The sequence below is a fragment of the Muscardinus avellanarius genome (genome assembly GCF_963383645.1).
Source record: "Muscardinus avellanarius genome assembly, chromosome: 17".
In the NCBI taxonomy this organism is placed as follows: Eukaryota; Metazoa; Chordata; class Mammalia; order Rodentia; family Gliridae; genus Muscardinus; species Muscardinus avellanarius.
In genome coordinates this window covers 21,254,377-21,272,889 of record NC_137803.1, presented here as the reverse complement: position 1 = coordinate 21,272,889, position 18,513 = coordinate 21,254,377, and the positions used below count along the sequence as shown (strand labels likewise).

At 40.2% G+C, this 18,513-nt stretch overlaps 1 protein-coding gene across 1 annotated transcript; it reads left to right on the top strand.

Annotated features, from left to right (window-relative positions):
- Nucleotides 1–2,355: 2,355 nt before the first annotated feature.
- Nucleotides 2,356–18,116, top strand: DYNAP (dynactin associated protein; the record flags this gene model as incomplete). Its single annotated transcript, XM_080714681.1, has 9 exons — nt 2,356–2,439; nt 5,066–5,293; nt 6,028–6,234; nt 9,498–9,731; nt 11,092–11,245; nt 12,627–12,736; nt 13,295–13,408; nt 16,032–16,178; nt 17,982–18,116. 9 exons carry the CDS (start codon nt 2,356–2,358, stop codon nt 18,114–18,116), a joined length of 1,413 nt encoding a protein of 470 aa, XP_080570807.1.
- Between the last annotated feature and the right edge of the window lie 397 nt (nt 18,117–18,513).

Genomic DNA, 18,513 nt, shown 5'->3' with positions numbered 1-18,513 from the left:
TGGTCATTGTTGTTCTCTACAGGTGGTTAAATATCTGGGGTGTAAGTCTGTCTACTAGTAGATAAAAATGTTTCTATTTCCTAATTATGCTTAAATTAAGTTTTACATTTGACAACATGTGTGAGCCTCAGGAAGAATATTTTCTGGTGTTTATATGTTGAAATGAAGATGGAAGTATTGGACATGTGTTTATTCATTGTTCTTTCCAGTTATTAGGTTCTCAATCAGAGCATGTTTGTCCATATAAGCAGTATGATTCTTGTTTAAAAATAATTATTAGACGTGTGATTAGTCGTGTTACACAGAAATCTAAAAGGAGTTGCCAGTTTTCTACTCTTGCTGTATGTCTAACACCTGCTTGGCTGCTATTTGTGGAATCTGGTCCAGTTTACAATTCTGCCTTGTTTCTTTCCAGCCTGCTATGTATTTCTGGTCTAACAGGGCCAGCTCCACTTCTGGGGCAGGGTGAGTGGCTGGCATACCAGCTATCAGAGTAGGGTCTTTGGACCACATCACAGGAGGACAGTCACATGCTTTAAAGTGATTTTTATAATATTCCTACTTTTCAGCTGTCATGCTTTTATTCTCCTTGAACCATTTACCTGTATAAAAGACATGAAGTCCTTCTGATATGAAAAGAAGCTGTAGAGGAAGCTCTGGCTGACAGAGAGTTCGCCTTTGGCCCACTGACAGAATTGGCTCTGCCAGTTATTTTGTTACCTTGGGAAAATACTGAGCCTCTTTGGGATTTCTTTCCTTATTTGCAAAGATCAAAGGGACCAGCTGCAGGGTTGCTGATTGAATGGACTGGTAAAGTTTAATGTAATTTGGTTGATAATTTGCTTGATCCTCAGTTTAAGGAGATTCTAAGTATAGGCCCCAAATAATGCTGATGTCAGAGGGTGGTTTCTTCACATGTTCAAGGAAGAGGAGCAAAGCACAAAACCATATACATTTTTTTAAAAGATTGTCTCATAAGATAGAGGCCATGCTTTGTTTCAGTGAGTCTAAAAGGCTACTCATTTTGAAACACATCCTGTTTTCAGAGATGTCAAAATATAGAACACGATGTATCTTAGATTAGATAAAATATAATAAGAAAGCCCCAAGGTCAACTCTCTGTTTCTAATGCAGTGATCTAGCCATTGGTAAATAAAATCTCTACCTTTTTGGAGCCTAAGCTGCCTGACCCAGACATTCTTACTACACAGTTTGTTCTAAAGCTGCCTGACCCAGACATTCTTACTACACAGTTTGTTCTAGAGCTGCTTATAGACCAGCCAGAAATATGGAGCAGACTGTAATCAACTAAGGGTACCTATGCAGTGAAGCTCTCCTAGGACCTCAAAGCTCATCTCAGATTTAATTTGAGAAAAGTTTTGCCTTCTCTTCCTAGACACAATTAATTGTTCTATTGCATCTTCATAGGACCTCATACATACTTTTGACAGACATAAGGCTAGCACACATTGTTGTATTTGTTTTGTTTTCTCCTGGTATACTAGAGCTACTCAAAGGCTTCTTAATGTTATAAAAGGCTGTCATGTATCTTGGAATATAGTAGACATTCATCCATGCTTCTAAAAAGACTAAGAGTGGGAAGGTGGATAGGAAAGAAGTTTGCACAACTGCTATTCTGATTGTCCTAGAGGTTTTTAAGAGTACGTGGGCCATCACGCCTCACCACAAAAGACGAAGCAAATTAATCTTATAAGACTTAACAAGCATATTCATAAATCATCATAAGACTTAATCATTCATAGGATTTATAGACAAGACTGATTTGGGTAAAAAACATTTTAAAATATTTTCCTAGACTAAGCACTCATCATCAGATGCTGCGGACAATCTCGAAGAAAAATCTTAAGACTAAAGGTGCATCTCTCCAATACTAAAACTGACTGTGATGATTTTGTTTACTTTCTGTACCTCTTTACATTCCAGTTTCCTGATTTACAAAATGCCAGGTTATAGCACCTGATAGAACCACTACAAGAATGAAATCACATAATTCTTATAGAAAGAACGCTTAGTCCCATCCATGGTACAAAGTAAGGAAGTAAATGTTAGTTATGTTTGTGTATGTGTCATCAGTGTGCAGAAGAATTGGGACCAAAGGAAGTATTTTATTGATCTCTTCTTTGGCAGTTCTTCCTAGGGAATTTTTTTAAACCAAGACCATTATTTAAGAAGCAGCTTCCTTATTTCATTTCCTTAACTGTCAGCTCTATATAAAGACTCCCTTACTAAAGAATTCCCATTCTTTTCCTCTGAAGGGATCTCTTAGTTTGCTGAAACTATACTTTGTTCCCTTCCTCTTTTCTTTTTCAGTGGATTGTTTGATCCCCTTGGGCAATGGACAACTCGGCATTTGAAATGCATGAAGAGAGAGCCCAGAATTCTTTGTCTATGAGGAAGATGAGCACTCTGTTCAGAATGGTAAGGTGGGGATTTATATCCTGCGGTTAGGTCTCTCCAAGACCCAACTGCAGAGCTTGAGAAAGATCTCCTCTTTAGACAAGCTCTCCTAGAGACCCTCTTCAAAAGGCAGCGTCTCCTGCCCTGAATATTTCCTGCCGAGCATTTTTACTCACAAACTTAGTTCTCATCTTCTCTAGCTCTTAGTGGCACAGCTCTCTTTGAATTGTTGATCGTAGCATTAATGAGTGCTTTTGACTTAATGGTTATTACCAGGTTAAAAAATCTGCCTCTTACTTGGGATCTTCTGGAGAAAATGTTTTTAATCCATGCCGATCAGTGCATTTCACATAAGTTGAAGGGGGGGATTTTATTTCTATTGTTTTGTTTAGCTGATGTTTCATTGACTTTCTTGATAGTGTTTTCTTTATCAATTTGAGGAGGCAAAATAATAATTTGTCTCCTATTTAAAGAGATCCAGGCAAACTCCAGGTTGAACCCACTAGTCATGAAATATAAAGAGTTTGCTGGAATTTGCATTTAAAAATGAAAAGAATAGCTTGTGAAAAAAAATGAAAAAAATGAAAAGAATAGACAGGAGGATCACACGGGTTCGAAGCCAGCCTCAGCTACTTAGTGAGGCTTCCAGCAACTTAGTGAGACCCTGTTTCCAAATAAAATATAAAAAAGGTTTGGAAGTATAGCATGGAGGTAGAAAGCCTCTGGGTTCCACCCCCAGTAGCACACAAAATAAATAAATAAATAAAAATAAATAAAAATAAAATAAAATAAAATAAAGAATAAAAAATAGGGCAGGGGGTATAGCTCAGAGGTCAAATGCCTCTGGGTTCCATCCCCAGACATGCAAAAAAAAAAATTAAAAAAAATGAAAAGAATAACAAACAAATGTTGCTTGGGAAACTTTTGTTTAAATGGTGTGTGTATATATACACATGTTTGTGTGTGTGCATTTATTTTTATTTTTATTTATTGTGGTACTGGGGATTAAACTGAGGGGTATTCTACCTCTGAGCTACACCCCAACCCTATTCTATTTTATTTTTTATTTTGAGATAGAGTCTCCCTAGGTTGATGAGAGTCTCACTACTTTCTGAGACTTTGAACCTGCAATTCTTCTGTCTCAGCCTCCCAAGTACTGGAATTACAGGCATGGGCCACCATGTCTGGCTTGTGTGTACATTTATATATGTGTATTGTACTAGATCCCAGGTAGAAATGTACTTCTTAATGTAGATATGATAAAAAGTTGGTGAAACATCAATCTAAGGAGAAAATATTAATGACTAGTAAAGTAATACCCTTTGAGATATACAATGATATACAAAGTTTTATGCTATCTTTTTATCTTTAAAATTTTTTTTTTGTGGTACTGAGGATGAAAGCCAGGGGCATTCTACCTCTGAGCTATACCCCCAGCCCTATTTTTTTGTTCTTTATTTTGAAGCAGGGTCTCACTGAGTTGCAGAGGACCTCACTAAGTAGCAGAGGCTGTCTGTGAACCACCACGATCCTCTTGTCTCAGCCCCCCAAACGCTGGGATTACAAGTATGCTCCACCACATCTGGTTTCTTTTTCTCTTTTTAGAATCTAAATTTCAAAAAGCTTAGAGATGTATGTAAATATAAGCTTTCTTTTAAGAGTATTGGACCAGCTGGTGGTGGCATTGCACAACTAAAATCCCAGTACTTGAGAGGCTGAGACAGGAGGATCACAGGTCAGTTTCACAACTTAGTGAGACCATCAGCTATTTAGCAAGAATCTGTTTCAAAATAAAACAGGGCTGAGGGTATAGTTTGGTGGTAGAGCACCCCTGGGTTCAGTCCCCAGTAAAACGTATACACACATTTATAAAACACACACACACACACACACACACACACACACACACACTTATTCTCTCTCTCTCTCTCTCTCTCTCTCTCTCTAACACACATGCACATAATGGATCATATGTGTTAATTCACATGTTACTGGTTCCCAAATGATATGGTTTAGTGGACATAACACAGAATCAAATGGACTTCTTTCTAAACCTATAGATAACAATGTGGCTTTTCATAAGTCATTGATCCTTTCTGAACCTCATCAGAAAAATGGGACATAGAGGGTAACCTAAAACCTTTCTATTTTTTGTATTGCAAAATTTCTGTTTGTATCTTGAGACTAGTTTCTCTGAGGACCTTGACACAGAGCTCAGGAGGTTCTTTAGGCCAACTCTCTTCTTGGGAAAGGTTGTGTCTCTATTTTTTAATTCAACACCGAGTAGGTAAAATATAGAAACTTAGTACACTTTAAAAACATTTTGGGGAGATAGAGGTTGAACCCAGGGGCATTTTACCTGTGGGCTATGACCCTGGCCCCACTTTTAAAATATTGACCCAGGGTCTTTCAAAGTTGCTGAGGCTGGTCTTGAACCTGGATTCTCCTGCCTCAGCCTCCCAAGCAGTGGGATTGCAGGTGTGCCCCACCATGCCCAGCTTATGTTACTTTTAAAACTGCATTCTTTTACTATGCGTATCAGTCAAATTTAATTGAAATTAGTGGAAAGAAAAATTTAGGAAATTGAGGAAGGCAGTATTTCTAAAGCATCACGAATAGAGAATAATGGCTTCTTGATTTCTCTCAGGAAAAGAAGCAGCAGTGGTCATTGGTGAGCGTTTTCCTGGTGTGTCTCTTGGCCTGCATCATCACCACAACAATAGGAGTACTGATTCTCTCCTTGGTTTACAACTCCCAGCCTCATTTACATTTTCAGCATGGATCCGAAGAATTGGCTCCTCACACCATGAGTCCCAACATACAAAAGGCTGTTGACCCCAAATTCAAGTTTCTTAATCACTTACCTAAATCCAAGGTATGAATCATGCACATCAGGAAAAATAATTTTTATAAATGGTGATTTCTGTGTGTGTGTGTGGGGGGGGTACTGGGGATGGAACCCAGGGGCTTTATACCCCCGAGTTACACTCCCAGACCTATTTTATATTTTGTTTGGAAACAGGGTCTCACTAAGTTGCTGAGAGCCTCACTAAGTAGCTGAGGCTGGCTTCGAACCTGAGCCATCCTCCTGTCTCAGCCTCCCAAGTGCTGGGATTACAAGCGTGTGCCACCACGCCTGGCCCTAAATGGTGATTTCAAAACCACCCTTCCATTGCATGTTTCCCAGCTTTGTCCTCTACTGGAAGGGCAGGCAGGGTGAGGGCAGGTTGGGGGCAGAGAAGAGGAGAGAGTTGGGTTGATGTTGTCTTCAGTAGACAGTAGTTTTATGTCTACCTGAAAGGGAGAATTGCAGGTGAACAATGGAAATCCCTCTATCCTCTTACAGCTGGGTGTCTTCTTCATGTCTCACAGGGTTTAGAATGACAGCACTGCATACGTCACTATTGTGTGTCCTGGACTCTTGCAGACCTGTTCTTCATCTTCCTGTTGGGCACTCCAAGCTTCACCTCACTACCATTACCGTATCATTTTGCCTCCTCACTCAGCAGCCATGGCTGCTGAAGATGGCTTCCAGGCTGATGGTTGCTTGTTTATGACTTCATTAGGAGATGGGCTCTGTGCTGATGTCGCTTATTTATGATTTTTCAGGTGTTTGAGTTCTCTGGAGGTGCAATCCAGTGGGCTCGGTACAGGAACAACGTTAAAGACTACCTCAACGATGAAGAAGCCGCCTTTGGCACTAGCTTGAATAGTCAGAAATCACAGATGACGTTGGGGACCCTGAGAATAAAAAGCAAGGGCCTCCGGGCTCCTCACTGGCATTTCAATGCCAACGAACATGGCTATCTGGTTCAGGTATAACAACTGGTTTGCCCGCACTCTACTCCCTTAAGCATCTGTATTGCTTGTTCTCAGGGTGTTATTTTATTTGCCACAAAACCTTCTTAACTAAACAATAGACGAACATCCAGGCTTCCAATTAGACTCAGATTAGTTAGCAATACCTCTGAGCACTAGCCTGTTTTAATTATTTTTGGCATTACTTTGAACTTTTTTTTTTAGTATGAAATCATTTTTCTTATACTATAGTTAAAATAAGATCACTGATTTCGTCCTCTGAGATAAAGCTAAAACTGGCCGCTCTATTCTAATGCTCGAAGAAGCAGCAGTTTCCCTCTGTGGAACCAAGCAGGAACTGCAAGAGCCAAGTAGTTGGCTGATGTTCAACCCGGAGCCCCCAAGATCAGGCCAAGTGGATGCCTTTGTGTGGTATTTTTGGAATATTTCTTAGAATAATCTGAAGACAAGTAAAATAGAGATAGTTGAAGGTAAAATGAGCATACTTATTTGAATTTCAAGTCATTAATTTCAGAAAGTGTTTATTAGTTTTCTTCTGACATTTATTTATTTATTTATTTATTTATTTATTTATGGTACTGGGGGTGGAACCCAGGGGCTTTTCTACCTCCGGGCTATACTCTCAGACCCATTTTATATTTTATTTGGAAACAGGGTCTCACTAAGTTGCTGAGAGCCTCACTAAGTAGCTGAGGCTAGCTTCGAACCTGTGTTATCCTCCTTTCTCAGCCTCCCAAGCGCAGGGATTACAAGCGTGTGCCACCACGCCCGGCTCTTCTGACTTTTAGACACTGGAGGAATAGTAGTGACTAAGCCCTCCCAACATTTTCTAAGTTTGGACATACCCTGGTGATCTGTTTCTTAGATGTACAGACAGTTTTATGGTTTATTGCTTGTTATTTATAAGACCTTTTTATGTTGGGACAATTCATTAAATTTTGTAATTTACAAGAAGAGATTAGGGTGTCATCTATATGAGGCCAAACCTCTCCTATTTTGTGGTTCTGGGGATTGAACCCAGAGGCATTCTACTTCTGACCTATACACCTAGCAAAAACCCCTCTGACCTGTCCCCTAACAAAAAGGGCTTCTAACCTGTGATCCTCCTATCTTGGTCTCCTAAATACTGTAATTATAGGCGTGTGCCACCACTCCCAGCTGAGACAAAATCCTACTTATTTTCCATGAAAGGCTCTGAGAGATTAGGTGCCTTTTCTAAAAATATACTACAGTTGTTGTATGAACTGGGACCGAGTCTGTGTTTTCTGGCTTCTTATCTTTTTCCACATATAAAAATATTTAAAGGAGACTAATCTCCAAGAGGTTAATTTTTATGGGCTTGGCTAAAGAGTAGCAGAGTGCTAAGTGAAAAAAATGTAGCCGGGTGTGGTGGCACGTACCTGTACCCAGTGCTTGGGAGGCTGAGACATGAAGACCACAGGGTCAGACCGGCCTTAGCAACTTAGAGAAGCAACCTAGCAAGCCTGTATTTAAAACAAAAAAAGAAAAAAACAAAAAGTTCTGGGGATGTAGCTTAGGAAGTAAATGCCCCTGAGTTTGGAGAGAGAGAGAGAGAGAGAGAGAGAGAGAGAGAGAGAGAGAGAGAGAGAGAGAGAGAGAGAGAGAGAATGAATCAGCAGTGAAGTGGAATTTTCTGGAGTGAGGTTATACAGCCCACTGCATGCTAGGGAACTGCTCTGGTGCATGCTGCAGTTGATAACGGGCCCTGGGATCCGGATCATCCTGAGGAGGCTTCTGAAAGTTCAGAGTTTATAATGTGAACTTCTCAGTGTGGACTGTATGGAGCTGAAAACTCTTTAGATCCCAGGAAAATTGTGAGATTACTGACTCTCACAAGTCAGAGCAAGGAACCAATAATTAAGATGTGAAGGGAACCCCTTCATGTAGGTTGTTTCTGCCTTTTAAGGTCTTCATGGAGCTTTGGGAGCAGCCAGGAGAGAAGTGGGTGGGTAGGGGCTGGCGTGCCCGCCCCGTAGTGAGGGGCCCACTGGCCACTGTGCTGTCCTTGTTTTGTGGCTGAAGTAGTTGGTGCCTCATAGGAATAGATGGATATTTCTGCTGTTCCTTCTGTGTGGGTGAGGAGAGAGCTCTTTATAGGTTCACCTTTCTGCTGTTTTTTAATACTCAGATCCAAGTTATACATGCTGTTTGTGTAGATGGAACAAAGACTTCTTTTTCATCCACACTTCTATATGTGACCATGAGACTCTGGTAAAATATCAATAATGGTGTCTTCTCTGTATATTTCAGAGGGTAATACTGAGGAACAGATTAGGGAATGAGATAAAGTATAGAATTTTATATCAGCAAAATCAAAGCATTGTACAGAAGGGATAAAAAGTATAGACTTTGGAGACAGACCGCTTATGTCCAAACCTTTGCTTTGCCATTGACTAGCTGAGTAATATTGGGAAAATTATATGTTCTTGTCAAATTCAGCTTTCTCATCTGTAAAATGGGGTTAACAATAGTTCTGTTTTTCACGGGGTTGATAGAGGGGATAATTGAGTTGAATCGAGTGAAGTGCGTATGTGGATGCACACCTGATACAGTAAAGGCACCAAGTGTTAGCAGTGATTATTACTACTGAAATCGTATGCCGGCCTCTTCTTATCTGGAAAGCACACACACTCATATGTATATGAACATGTGTACTAGTGCGGTCCTCTACCCATATGCATATATTCTGCACACGTGGCTTTGGTCTTTCAAATTCTAAAGTGTGAAGCCAGGCATGGTGGGGCACTCTTGAGGCTGAGATACGAGGATCACAGGTTTGAAGCAGCCTCAACAACTTAGCAAGGCCCTCTGCAACTTAGTGAAATGCTGTTTCCAAATAAGACATAAAATCTGGCTGTGAGTATAACTTGGAGGTAGAATGCTTATGGGTTCAATCCCTTGTACCAAAAATAAAAAAAAAAACCAACACCAACAACAAAAGAAACAAACAACAAATTAAAATATGGACTATCAATGAGGGCAATATTGCTGCCAAAGGGAAAACTTGTTTCTTGGCGTGGGGATAAAAGACCTTATTATTTATATATATAAAGTTTAGATACACATATATTGTACATATGTAACATATTTATTTAGAATACATATCTACAATATATCTATTAATATTTCATAGGGTGTCAATAGAGGAAAATTTTTGAAAACACGGTTGGAGGAATGTAATGAAGAAAATGTTAACAAACAGTGCTATGAAGTGAAACGGGTTTTTGTTGATGTTTCAGGGGACAGCATGGATTGGCGTCGTTGATGATGGTGGTGAGGTAGCCACCACATACAATGTCACAGCTGGCCAAGTGATCTTCTTCCCTAGAAACACACTGCACTGGATAAAGAATGTGGGTGATGAAGACTGCTTTTTCTTGCTCTTCTTTTCTACACACGATGAACTTCAGACTCTGGACGTTGATGATGTCTTTTTTTCCACACCCGAAGACATTGCTTCCAGGTCACTAAAGGTATGCTCCATTTCTGAAAAAGCATGTCACCCTGAAGGCGGGTATTTCATAAACACAAATGAGCATGAGTGTTTGTGATTCTAGGGCAGTAGAATTGGCAAAGAGGTATGCTGACTACTGAATTATGGGCTCAAAGTATATTTTGTGATTCCACTAAAGACAAAAAACTTGCTGGAATTGAGTTGCTTTTTAGTTCTCTTTATGAACGTCTCCCATAAGAAATGATAATGCTTTAGCAGAAGGATGATTATATGATCAATGGAAAATTGCTGTAATTTATATGCCTCAGGAGTCCTAAGCTCACTACTTGTTTCTGTGTGGAGAAGGTTGCTACAGATAATGGGATCATGTTTTCTTAGTCTCATGTAGCGGATCCCACACTTTTCCTGATAAATTACTGCTTTAAACATTTTAAAAAAATTATTTTAAATTGATCCATAAAACAAAGTTTTACACATTAAAAGAATGCTATGAGGTTTTGAAACATGTGTACATTGCGTAATGTTTAAATTGGGGTAAGCATATCCATCTTCTCAAGCATTCCTCTTTTCCTTACGATGAAAGTTTAAAAAATTCTTTCTTCCAGCTTTTTAAAACGCATAGTACACTGTTGCCCCCTATTGTCACCTGCCGTGCAATAGGATAGCAGAGCATCGTGCTCCTCTCATATAAATTAGTGCAAAGAACTGCTACTTTTGATCTCTCCAGATATTTATGTTATCACTGGAGGGACAACGGTAGTGCTGCTTACTGAGGGTCAGCTGTGGATGCTGACAGCAGTGTGGAGTGAACAGAAGCCTGCCTGGCACCTGGGGCGGGAGGTCTGTGGTAAGTTAGGAAACTGTATAGTAAGTTTTGGAAATTACCTTGTAGTTGATCAGTAGTATTTTACCACTACAGGGAGAAATAGGAGACATGATTCATTAAGGAAAGTATTGGTAAGCATGGAAATGATGCATATTTTTTTTCAAGAGTTTGCATTGGCTGTAAAAAACAATTAAAGCCAAAATATTTAAAAACCTTAGGGGATTTTTATAAATGTCTCAAGCATAAGACTTCCTGATGTAAGCTCTTCTGCGTGGGCCACTGAAAACCACACTGGTGGTAGCCAGGCGTGGTGGCGCACGCTTGTAATCCCTGCGCTTGGGAGGCCGAGACAGGAGGATCGCGCAGGTTCGAAGTCAGCCGTGCTGGCTTAAGAGACCCTGTTTCCAAAAATAAAAAAGTATAAAATAGGTCTGGGAAAAAAAAAGAAAACCACACTGGTGCTAATACTGCCCTACTTTCAACTACTAAACTTCTATTACTAAAATTTTTAGATTTTTCACAAACATCTCTAGTGGTTTCTTATATCTTTCAGCCTGAAGGTGGAATTAATTTCATTAGAAAATTTAATAAACAAAAAGAGGACCAGGGAGTCAATCTTCCTCCAAACTTGGAAGAACTGGTTATGAATGCTAGTTATGCACAGTCTCCTGATAGCCTTGTATGGAGATACTTTTTTGACCTTAAAGGTATGGTATATCATTTTCTGGAGACTTTTTATTTGTGATCAGAGATGTTTTGATTTGATTGGATTTGATTGGATTGGATTAAATTGGTGTGTGTGTGTGTGTGTGTGTGTGTGTGTGTGTGTGAGATGGTGGGCTGTATTCAAGAGAAATAAAAAAATATACATTTTTCAACAGAATAGGTAATGTGAAAAAAATGTCCTGAAGCACAAGAGAATATGTCAAAAGATTTTAAGTGTGAGGGATATGTGTTGGGGCTGGGGATATCCAAGAGATAAGGTTGGTAAGGGAGGAGTGATCCCATCGGGAAGATTTAGAAGCCACGTCAAGCCAGGCGTGGTGGCGCACGCTTGTAATCCCCGCACTTGGGAGGCGGAGACAGGAGGATCGCTCAGGTTTGAGGCCAGTCTCTCTGGCTTAAGAGACCCTGTTTCCAAATAAAAATATAAAAATAGGTCTGGGAGTGTAGCCCGGAGGTAGAAGGGCTCCCAGGAACCCTAGTACCACACACACACACACACACACACACACACACACACACACACACACAAGAAGCCATGTCAATGAGTTTGTGTTGTGTCTTCATGGAAAAGAGGTGCAACTGAGGATTTTTTTTAATGCTTTTATTGGTGTATTATAGTCTCACATCATGATGTAAATCATGTTGACAATTACATACATGCACACAGCACTTGATGCCCCCCTCACCCCTGCCTTCCCATTTCCCTCCCTCCCGATACCAAGTACTGAGATGAGATCGACATTGATATATTCACATGTGTACACATAACTGAGGAATTTTAAATAAGAAAGTGATACAATCCATTTTGTTCTTTGAAGTGTGGACCACTCTGGCTGAGTTGTGGAGAATGGATTGGAAGGAGGCAGGAAGATTGATCAGGGCCTGTCAAGGGGTTCTGAGCAGGGAATGACAGTGGCCTGCACTAAGGCAATTGTAAGAAGGAGGGGATTGGGTGGGAAGCAAGAAAAATTTAAAGAGGGCGTGCAGACAGGACTCGATAGCTGACTGACTTGAAAGGTGAGGTAGAAAATGGTGCTTAGGATGACTCCCCAGATTTCTAGGTTGGTCACCTGAATTGAAGAGTGTATGCTAAAGAGGACGTTCTATGTTAGACCTGCCAATGTAGTGTCATGGCATCTTGATAATCCATTGTGAGTAGTCTCCACCATGTGCATTTTCTGTAATTTGAGGAGTTTGATACCTTACTGGCTCTCAATTGAAATACTACTTCTTTTTAAATTAAATTTTAATTTTTGTGGTGCTGGGAATTAAATTCAGGGATGTGTGCATGCAAGACACTCTTCCACTGAGCCACGCCCCAGTGCCCTTATTATTTATTTTTAAAAATTTCATCTGTCTTAGGTTCAAAAGAATATAAGTTTCCAGGAGGAGTAATTCAAAAGGCACAGTACTGGAAGAATTCAAGTGAGCTCAGCAGTAATGAAAAAATTTTCAGTGAGTTCCTGAATCAGGTAATTAAGAAAAATATTGTGATGAACATTGAGATAGAAGAAATATGAGATTTAGATTAGACTCGGGCTTCTTTTGGACCAAAGGAAAAGGACGGAAAACCTAGTTAAATGTGCATTGATTTGATCAATGTAAATTGCTAATTGAAGCCTCAGGGTGGATTTAGGAGCTCCATTTCCCTGGTGTGAGTGGCTCCATTAATGAAAAGACTCGATGCTGTGGGAGTTCTCCTCATTTGTTTGATATGCTCAACTGGATGCTCCACATAGTTGTGGCATCTAATTCTGTGGGTTCAAATCCCAGCTCTGCCACTTCTTAGTTGTGTGACTCTAGGTAAATTTCTTAACCAACTTAAATGTTAATCCCATCACCTGTGAAATGGAAAGAATACTACTACTATCAACTTTATGAGATTGTTTGAGGTATACGCATCATAATAAATGTAAAGGAGAGGAAATAACATATTTTTGGTTGCAACTGCCTATTTATATGAATTGTTAAATTTCTGAGTAGAATTTTGGCTAAATAACTGGATTTCTTTTTTCTTTTTCTTTTTGAAGCATCAAAATACCCTGGCTTTAAGTACACTCAGAATTTATAACAATGGATTACGACAACCACATTTTCATTTTAATGCAAATGAAATGGGATATGTATTAAGTGGATGTGGACAGGTAATTTCTCTAAACATTTACTGAATGTTCTTTTATGCAGAAAGAAGCAAATGGGAGGATTTTTGTTAATTTGTTTGTCTTGTTTTGGTTTGGTCATTAGTCACATAAAAGGACCCCATCCTCTGTGGAAACTGTTTCTTCAGAGGATACCATGCAGAACCATTATATAGTCTCTACGTGTTTTGTTTTGTTTGTTTGTTTGTTTGTTTGTTTGGTACTGGGGTTCCTGGAAGCCCTTCTACCTCCAGGCTACACTCCCAGACCTGTTTTATATTTTTATTTGGAAGCAGGGTCTCCTAAGCCAACATGGCTGGCTTCGAACCTGTGCAATCCTCCTGTCTCCGCCTCCCAAGTGTGGGGATTACAAGCGTGCGCCACCACGCCCGGCCTTAGTCTCTAAGTTTGATGAGACAGAAAATTGAAGATGTGCATTAGAAGGGGTTAAAATATTTCAGAAGTGATAAAGATTATCTGCGTATAGTGATGCACATTTGTAATCCCTGTACTTTAGAGGCTGAGACAGGAGGATCACAGGTTTTGGCCAGCTTTAGCTGTTTAGCTAAGGTCCTCTGCAACTAAGTGAGAACTTTTTTCAAAATATAGAATGAGACACTGTTTAAAATAAAGACTATAAAAATAGGGCTGGGGGTGTAGCTCAGAGGTAGAATGCCCCTGGGTTCCATCCCCAGTACCACAAAAAAAAGTATATATATATGTGTGTGTGTGTGTGTGTGTGTGTGTGTGTGTGTGTGTGTATGTGTGTGTGTAGCTATACATATATATAGTAAGGCTCTAATATATATATTAGGGCTGGGGATGTAGTCCAGAGGTAGAATGTCCCTGGGTTCAATATCTGGTAAAACACAAACACATATGTGCGCGCACGCGCGCGCGCGCGCACACACACACACACACACACACACACACACACACTCAGAGTGACAAAGATTTATCACTTATATCTTATGATCCAGGGTCCAGAATGTTTCCCATCCTTGGGTAATGCAAAGTGGAAGGTGCTGCTGCCCCCTAGGGGAGTGTGAAGTACCTGCCTCTGGGTGCAGAATGGGGGGTGCAGAATCATCAGCATGGTGGCCTTGTTTCCCAGCTTGTCCAGGATGCTCCTGATGTGCATTTGTCTAGGTGATATTATTAGCACCTCTTTTGACTCTTCAGAGAGCCTACTTTGGATGATCACTTATATAGTTATCATAAAAAAATTAAACTCAGTAGTGTGTTATTATTATAATTTGAGAGTGGTTATTTGAAACCAGGTGTGGTGGCACACACTTGCAACCCCAGTCCTTGGGAGGCTGAGACAGGAGGATAGCAAGTTCATGGCCAGCCTCATCTTCTTAGTGAGGCTCTCCACAACTACGTGAGACCCTGTTTCAAAATAAAAAATTAAAAATAGGACCACGGGTGTAGCTCAGAGGTAGAATGCCCCCTGGGTTCAGTCCCCAGAACTGCAAAAAAAAAAAAAAAAAAAAAAAAAAAAAAGTGGTTATTTGAGATATTCATGGATTTCCCTGGGAAAATGTATAATAGTGTACACTATACTTTTGGAATGGACTTATCTAGCCTGTAATTTTCTGTCTTGAAAGAAAGAATCAAAACCAGACTGAAATTCACTTTTTGTCCTTTGTAGTAAATGTCTTATTCTATGTTTTTAGACACAAAGGCTTTAACAAATTGGAAAAGGTCTTTGTAATCTTCCACAAATTGTATTTCAAAGATCAGACTTACCTTTTGTTGTGCCAGTCCGTTTGTATTTGTGTACACGCTTAAGTGTCTAGCTTTTTAAAGGAAGATGTCAGGATGTCACTCTCCCAGAAGGCTGGTAGAAATAGACATGTAAATCCTCTGCCCGAAATGTATAGAACATCATTTGAATCCTTATTTAGAACAGCAATCGAAGCCTTTTTTGCATGATGTTCTTTTTAGTGAACTCACTAATGCATTTTGAAGAACACTCACCTAAATAGTGTCTTTGATTGGGGGTGTGTGTCTCTAATACAGGGATTTAAAGAATATCCCTCTATTGGTGCCTGGTAGCTTCACATCACTATGAAGGTGGTCTCACCTCAGCTCCCTTCCCACTCCCTCCGTCTCCTGACACACGGTATTGAGCTTGACATTTCTGTTTTCATATACGTATGTAATGTTAATGGAGGTTCCTTTATTAATTCTTCCTTCCTCTCACCCTCTCCTGGACCTCTTCCATAACTCCACTGGGATTTTTTTCCTCCCTTTATCTAAAATCCCTCTTATATCCTGATTACTCCATAGCTTCAACATATGAAAACAACATAGACCCTGCCCTTTTGGTGACTGGCTGACCCCACTTACTAGAACATCCTTCAGGCCCATTGTTCTTCCCTATTGCCAAGTAGAATTCCATTGTGTAGTATATCCCATAATTTTAATACAGGGATTTCGTGTGTGTGTGTGTGTGTGTGTGTGTGTGTGTGTGTGAAAAATGGCCTCTATCTTCTACTTTTTACCCTCACGAAGCAGTCCTTATATAACCATATTTTTAATTCATTTGTTCTTCACTTCTAATAATGATCACTAATGAATATTTGGTTTTATATACTTAACTCAGACATAATTCCCCTCTTAGGTGGGCATCATTACTACTCAGAGCACCATAGAGTTCAACATTAACATTGGAGATGTGATATTTTTCCCCGTTGGAACTCAGCATTACATTAAGAACACGTGTGATGAGGACTTGCTTTTCATTCTTGCCTTCAGCACTGGAGACCAGGTAGGAATGAGCCAGCTTAAGAGAGAATGCTGAGGTTCAGTGATCTGCAGGGTAGCTGATGTGCAGTGTATCCAGATCAAAGGGAGTCCATAGTAAATGTGTCTATTTTTTTTTTTTTTTGTGTGTGTGTGTGTGTGTGTCTGGGGATGGAACCCAGGGGCATTTGACCCTCCAAGCTACACCCCCTGCCCTTTATTTTATTTTTTATTTTGATATAGGGTCTCATTGAATTTCAAAGAGCCTCACTAAGTAGCTAAGACTGTCTGCGAACCACGATCCTCCTGTCCCAGCCTCCTGAATGCTAGGATTATAAGCGTGCACTACCACGGCTGGCTTAAATGTGTCTTTTAAGTAAATGGATGAATGAGTAGGCTGGAGGAAACAATGTATGAAGAGGAAGAGAAGCCAAAAATCTTTCAGTTTGGTTATAAAGGAGTGCAGTGTATCACATTCTTTCTTGATTTTTCCTTTTTTTTTTTTTTTTTTTTTGGGTACTGGGGATGGAAGCCAGGGACATTCTACCTCCAAGCTATACTCCCAGGCTTTTTCTCTTCTTTATTTTGAAACAGGGTCTCAATGAGTTGCAAAGGGCCTCACTAAGTAGCTGAGCCTGGCCACTATCTGCGATCCTCCTGTCAGTCTCCCAAATGCTGGGATTACAAGCGTGCACCACCACACCCAGCTTCTATTTCATTCTTTATTTTAAACAAATTTAATATATGATCTACAAATTGAGAAAACATATAAGACACAAGGTAAGAAAATGTAAATTACATACAAAACATTAATAAAATTACTCACTGTATTAAATAATTATATGCTTTATAAAGTCCACCACACAGTTCCTTCATTGGATGGAATAATGGATTCAAGGCACAAGAATAAATTGTGGAATTTAGCTATTTAAAAATCTTTGGATCTTGGTATGGTAGCGCATGCTTGTAATCCCAGTACTTGGGGGGCTGAGACAGGAGAATCGCAGGTTCGCCACCAGCCTCAGCTACTTAGTGAGGCCCTCTGCAACTCAATGAGCCCCTGTTTCCAAATAGAGAATGAAAAATGGGGTTGGGGGTGTAGCCCAGAGGTAGAAGGCCTCTGGGTTCAATACCCAGCACAGCAAATAAATAAAATCTTTGGGACTAGGTTACTTTCTGAGACCGGATGAGAATTATAATAGTCTGTTTAGGCATTCTAGGGCAAGTGCAGAAGAGAGAGAAAGACATTTTTTTTTTCCTCTGTGGCTCTTCCTGCAAGGAGACCCAACAAAAGTTTTTGGGAAGAGCACAGCATGAGTTATACAGTATCATCAAAGGGACTTCAGACTACAGGTGGGATGGATCCCACTTTATGATGCCCATTTCTCTGGAAGACATCCACCTTCTTTGAGAGAAACTGCAAGTTTCCAGTACCGATTTCCCTGGGTCTCAGAACTATCCTGGGTGTACCCAGGTGAGGTTTGTGGAAACCCTTGTGAAAAAGATGTAGAATAAAAATTTGGCTATAGATTTTGCCCTATATCACTAGAGAACCACCCCCTAGTAGGACAGAGGTTGCTTCTAAAGAAAGCCCTGGATTCCTTACCTCCTTTAGCTGCCAGACTTTCTTCTCAGAGTTGAAGAGGCGAGCCCCCCCCATGGCAAGGGAAGACTGGCATGCGAGGTGAGCCTGTGCAGGAGCCGTGCTGTGCAGCCACCACCCTCATTCCAGGCCCTACTGCAGATGCCTTGCGGGCTGTAAGATCTCTGCGGCCACCGAAGCAGTTCAGTGCGGTGCTGACCTGTCTCTCTTGGTTTCTTCCATCAGCTGCAGACCCTTGACATGGATGATTATCTCCAGGCCACTTCAGACCACATCTTGGCCCAGCTTTTCTTCAGGAAGCAAAGTGAGTTTGAGAAGATCCCCAAATTCAAGGAGGACCAGGCAATTAACCTGCCTTAGAGTTACTGATGAGTTCACATCTATTCTTCTGCATTTGTTGCTGTTGTTAAAGAAGGACCACTTGGCTAATGAACCTGGGGACTCTTTAGAAAGTGGAGTGGGACAGCAGGTACAAAGCATCCCCATGACTTTATTGGGCTGAGAGTGATTATGGGCAATTCATACTAAGCGAATGCTTCAGAGTAATAGATGCACAGGGGAGACCTGAAAAATTAAGTTAATATATTTTTGTATGGATTTTAATATATATATATATATATATATATATTTATTTCCCTTTTGTTACTTCAAGTTTATTATTCCAAATGTAAATCTATTCTTATGCATGTAGGTAAAACTTAATTCCATGCAAGTATTTTTGTAATGCATCTCCATGAAAGGACATAAGGAGTTCAGT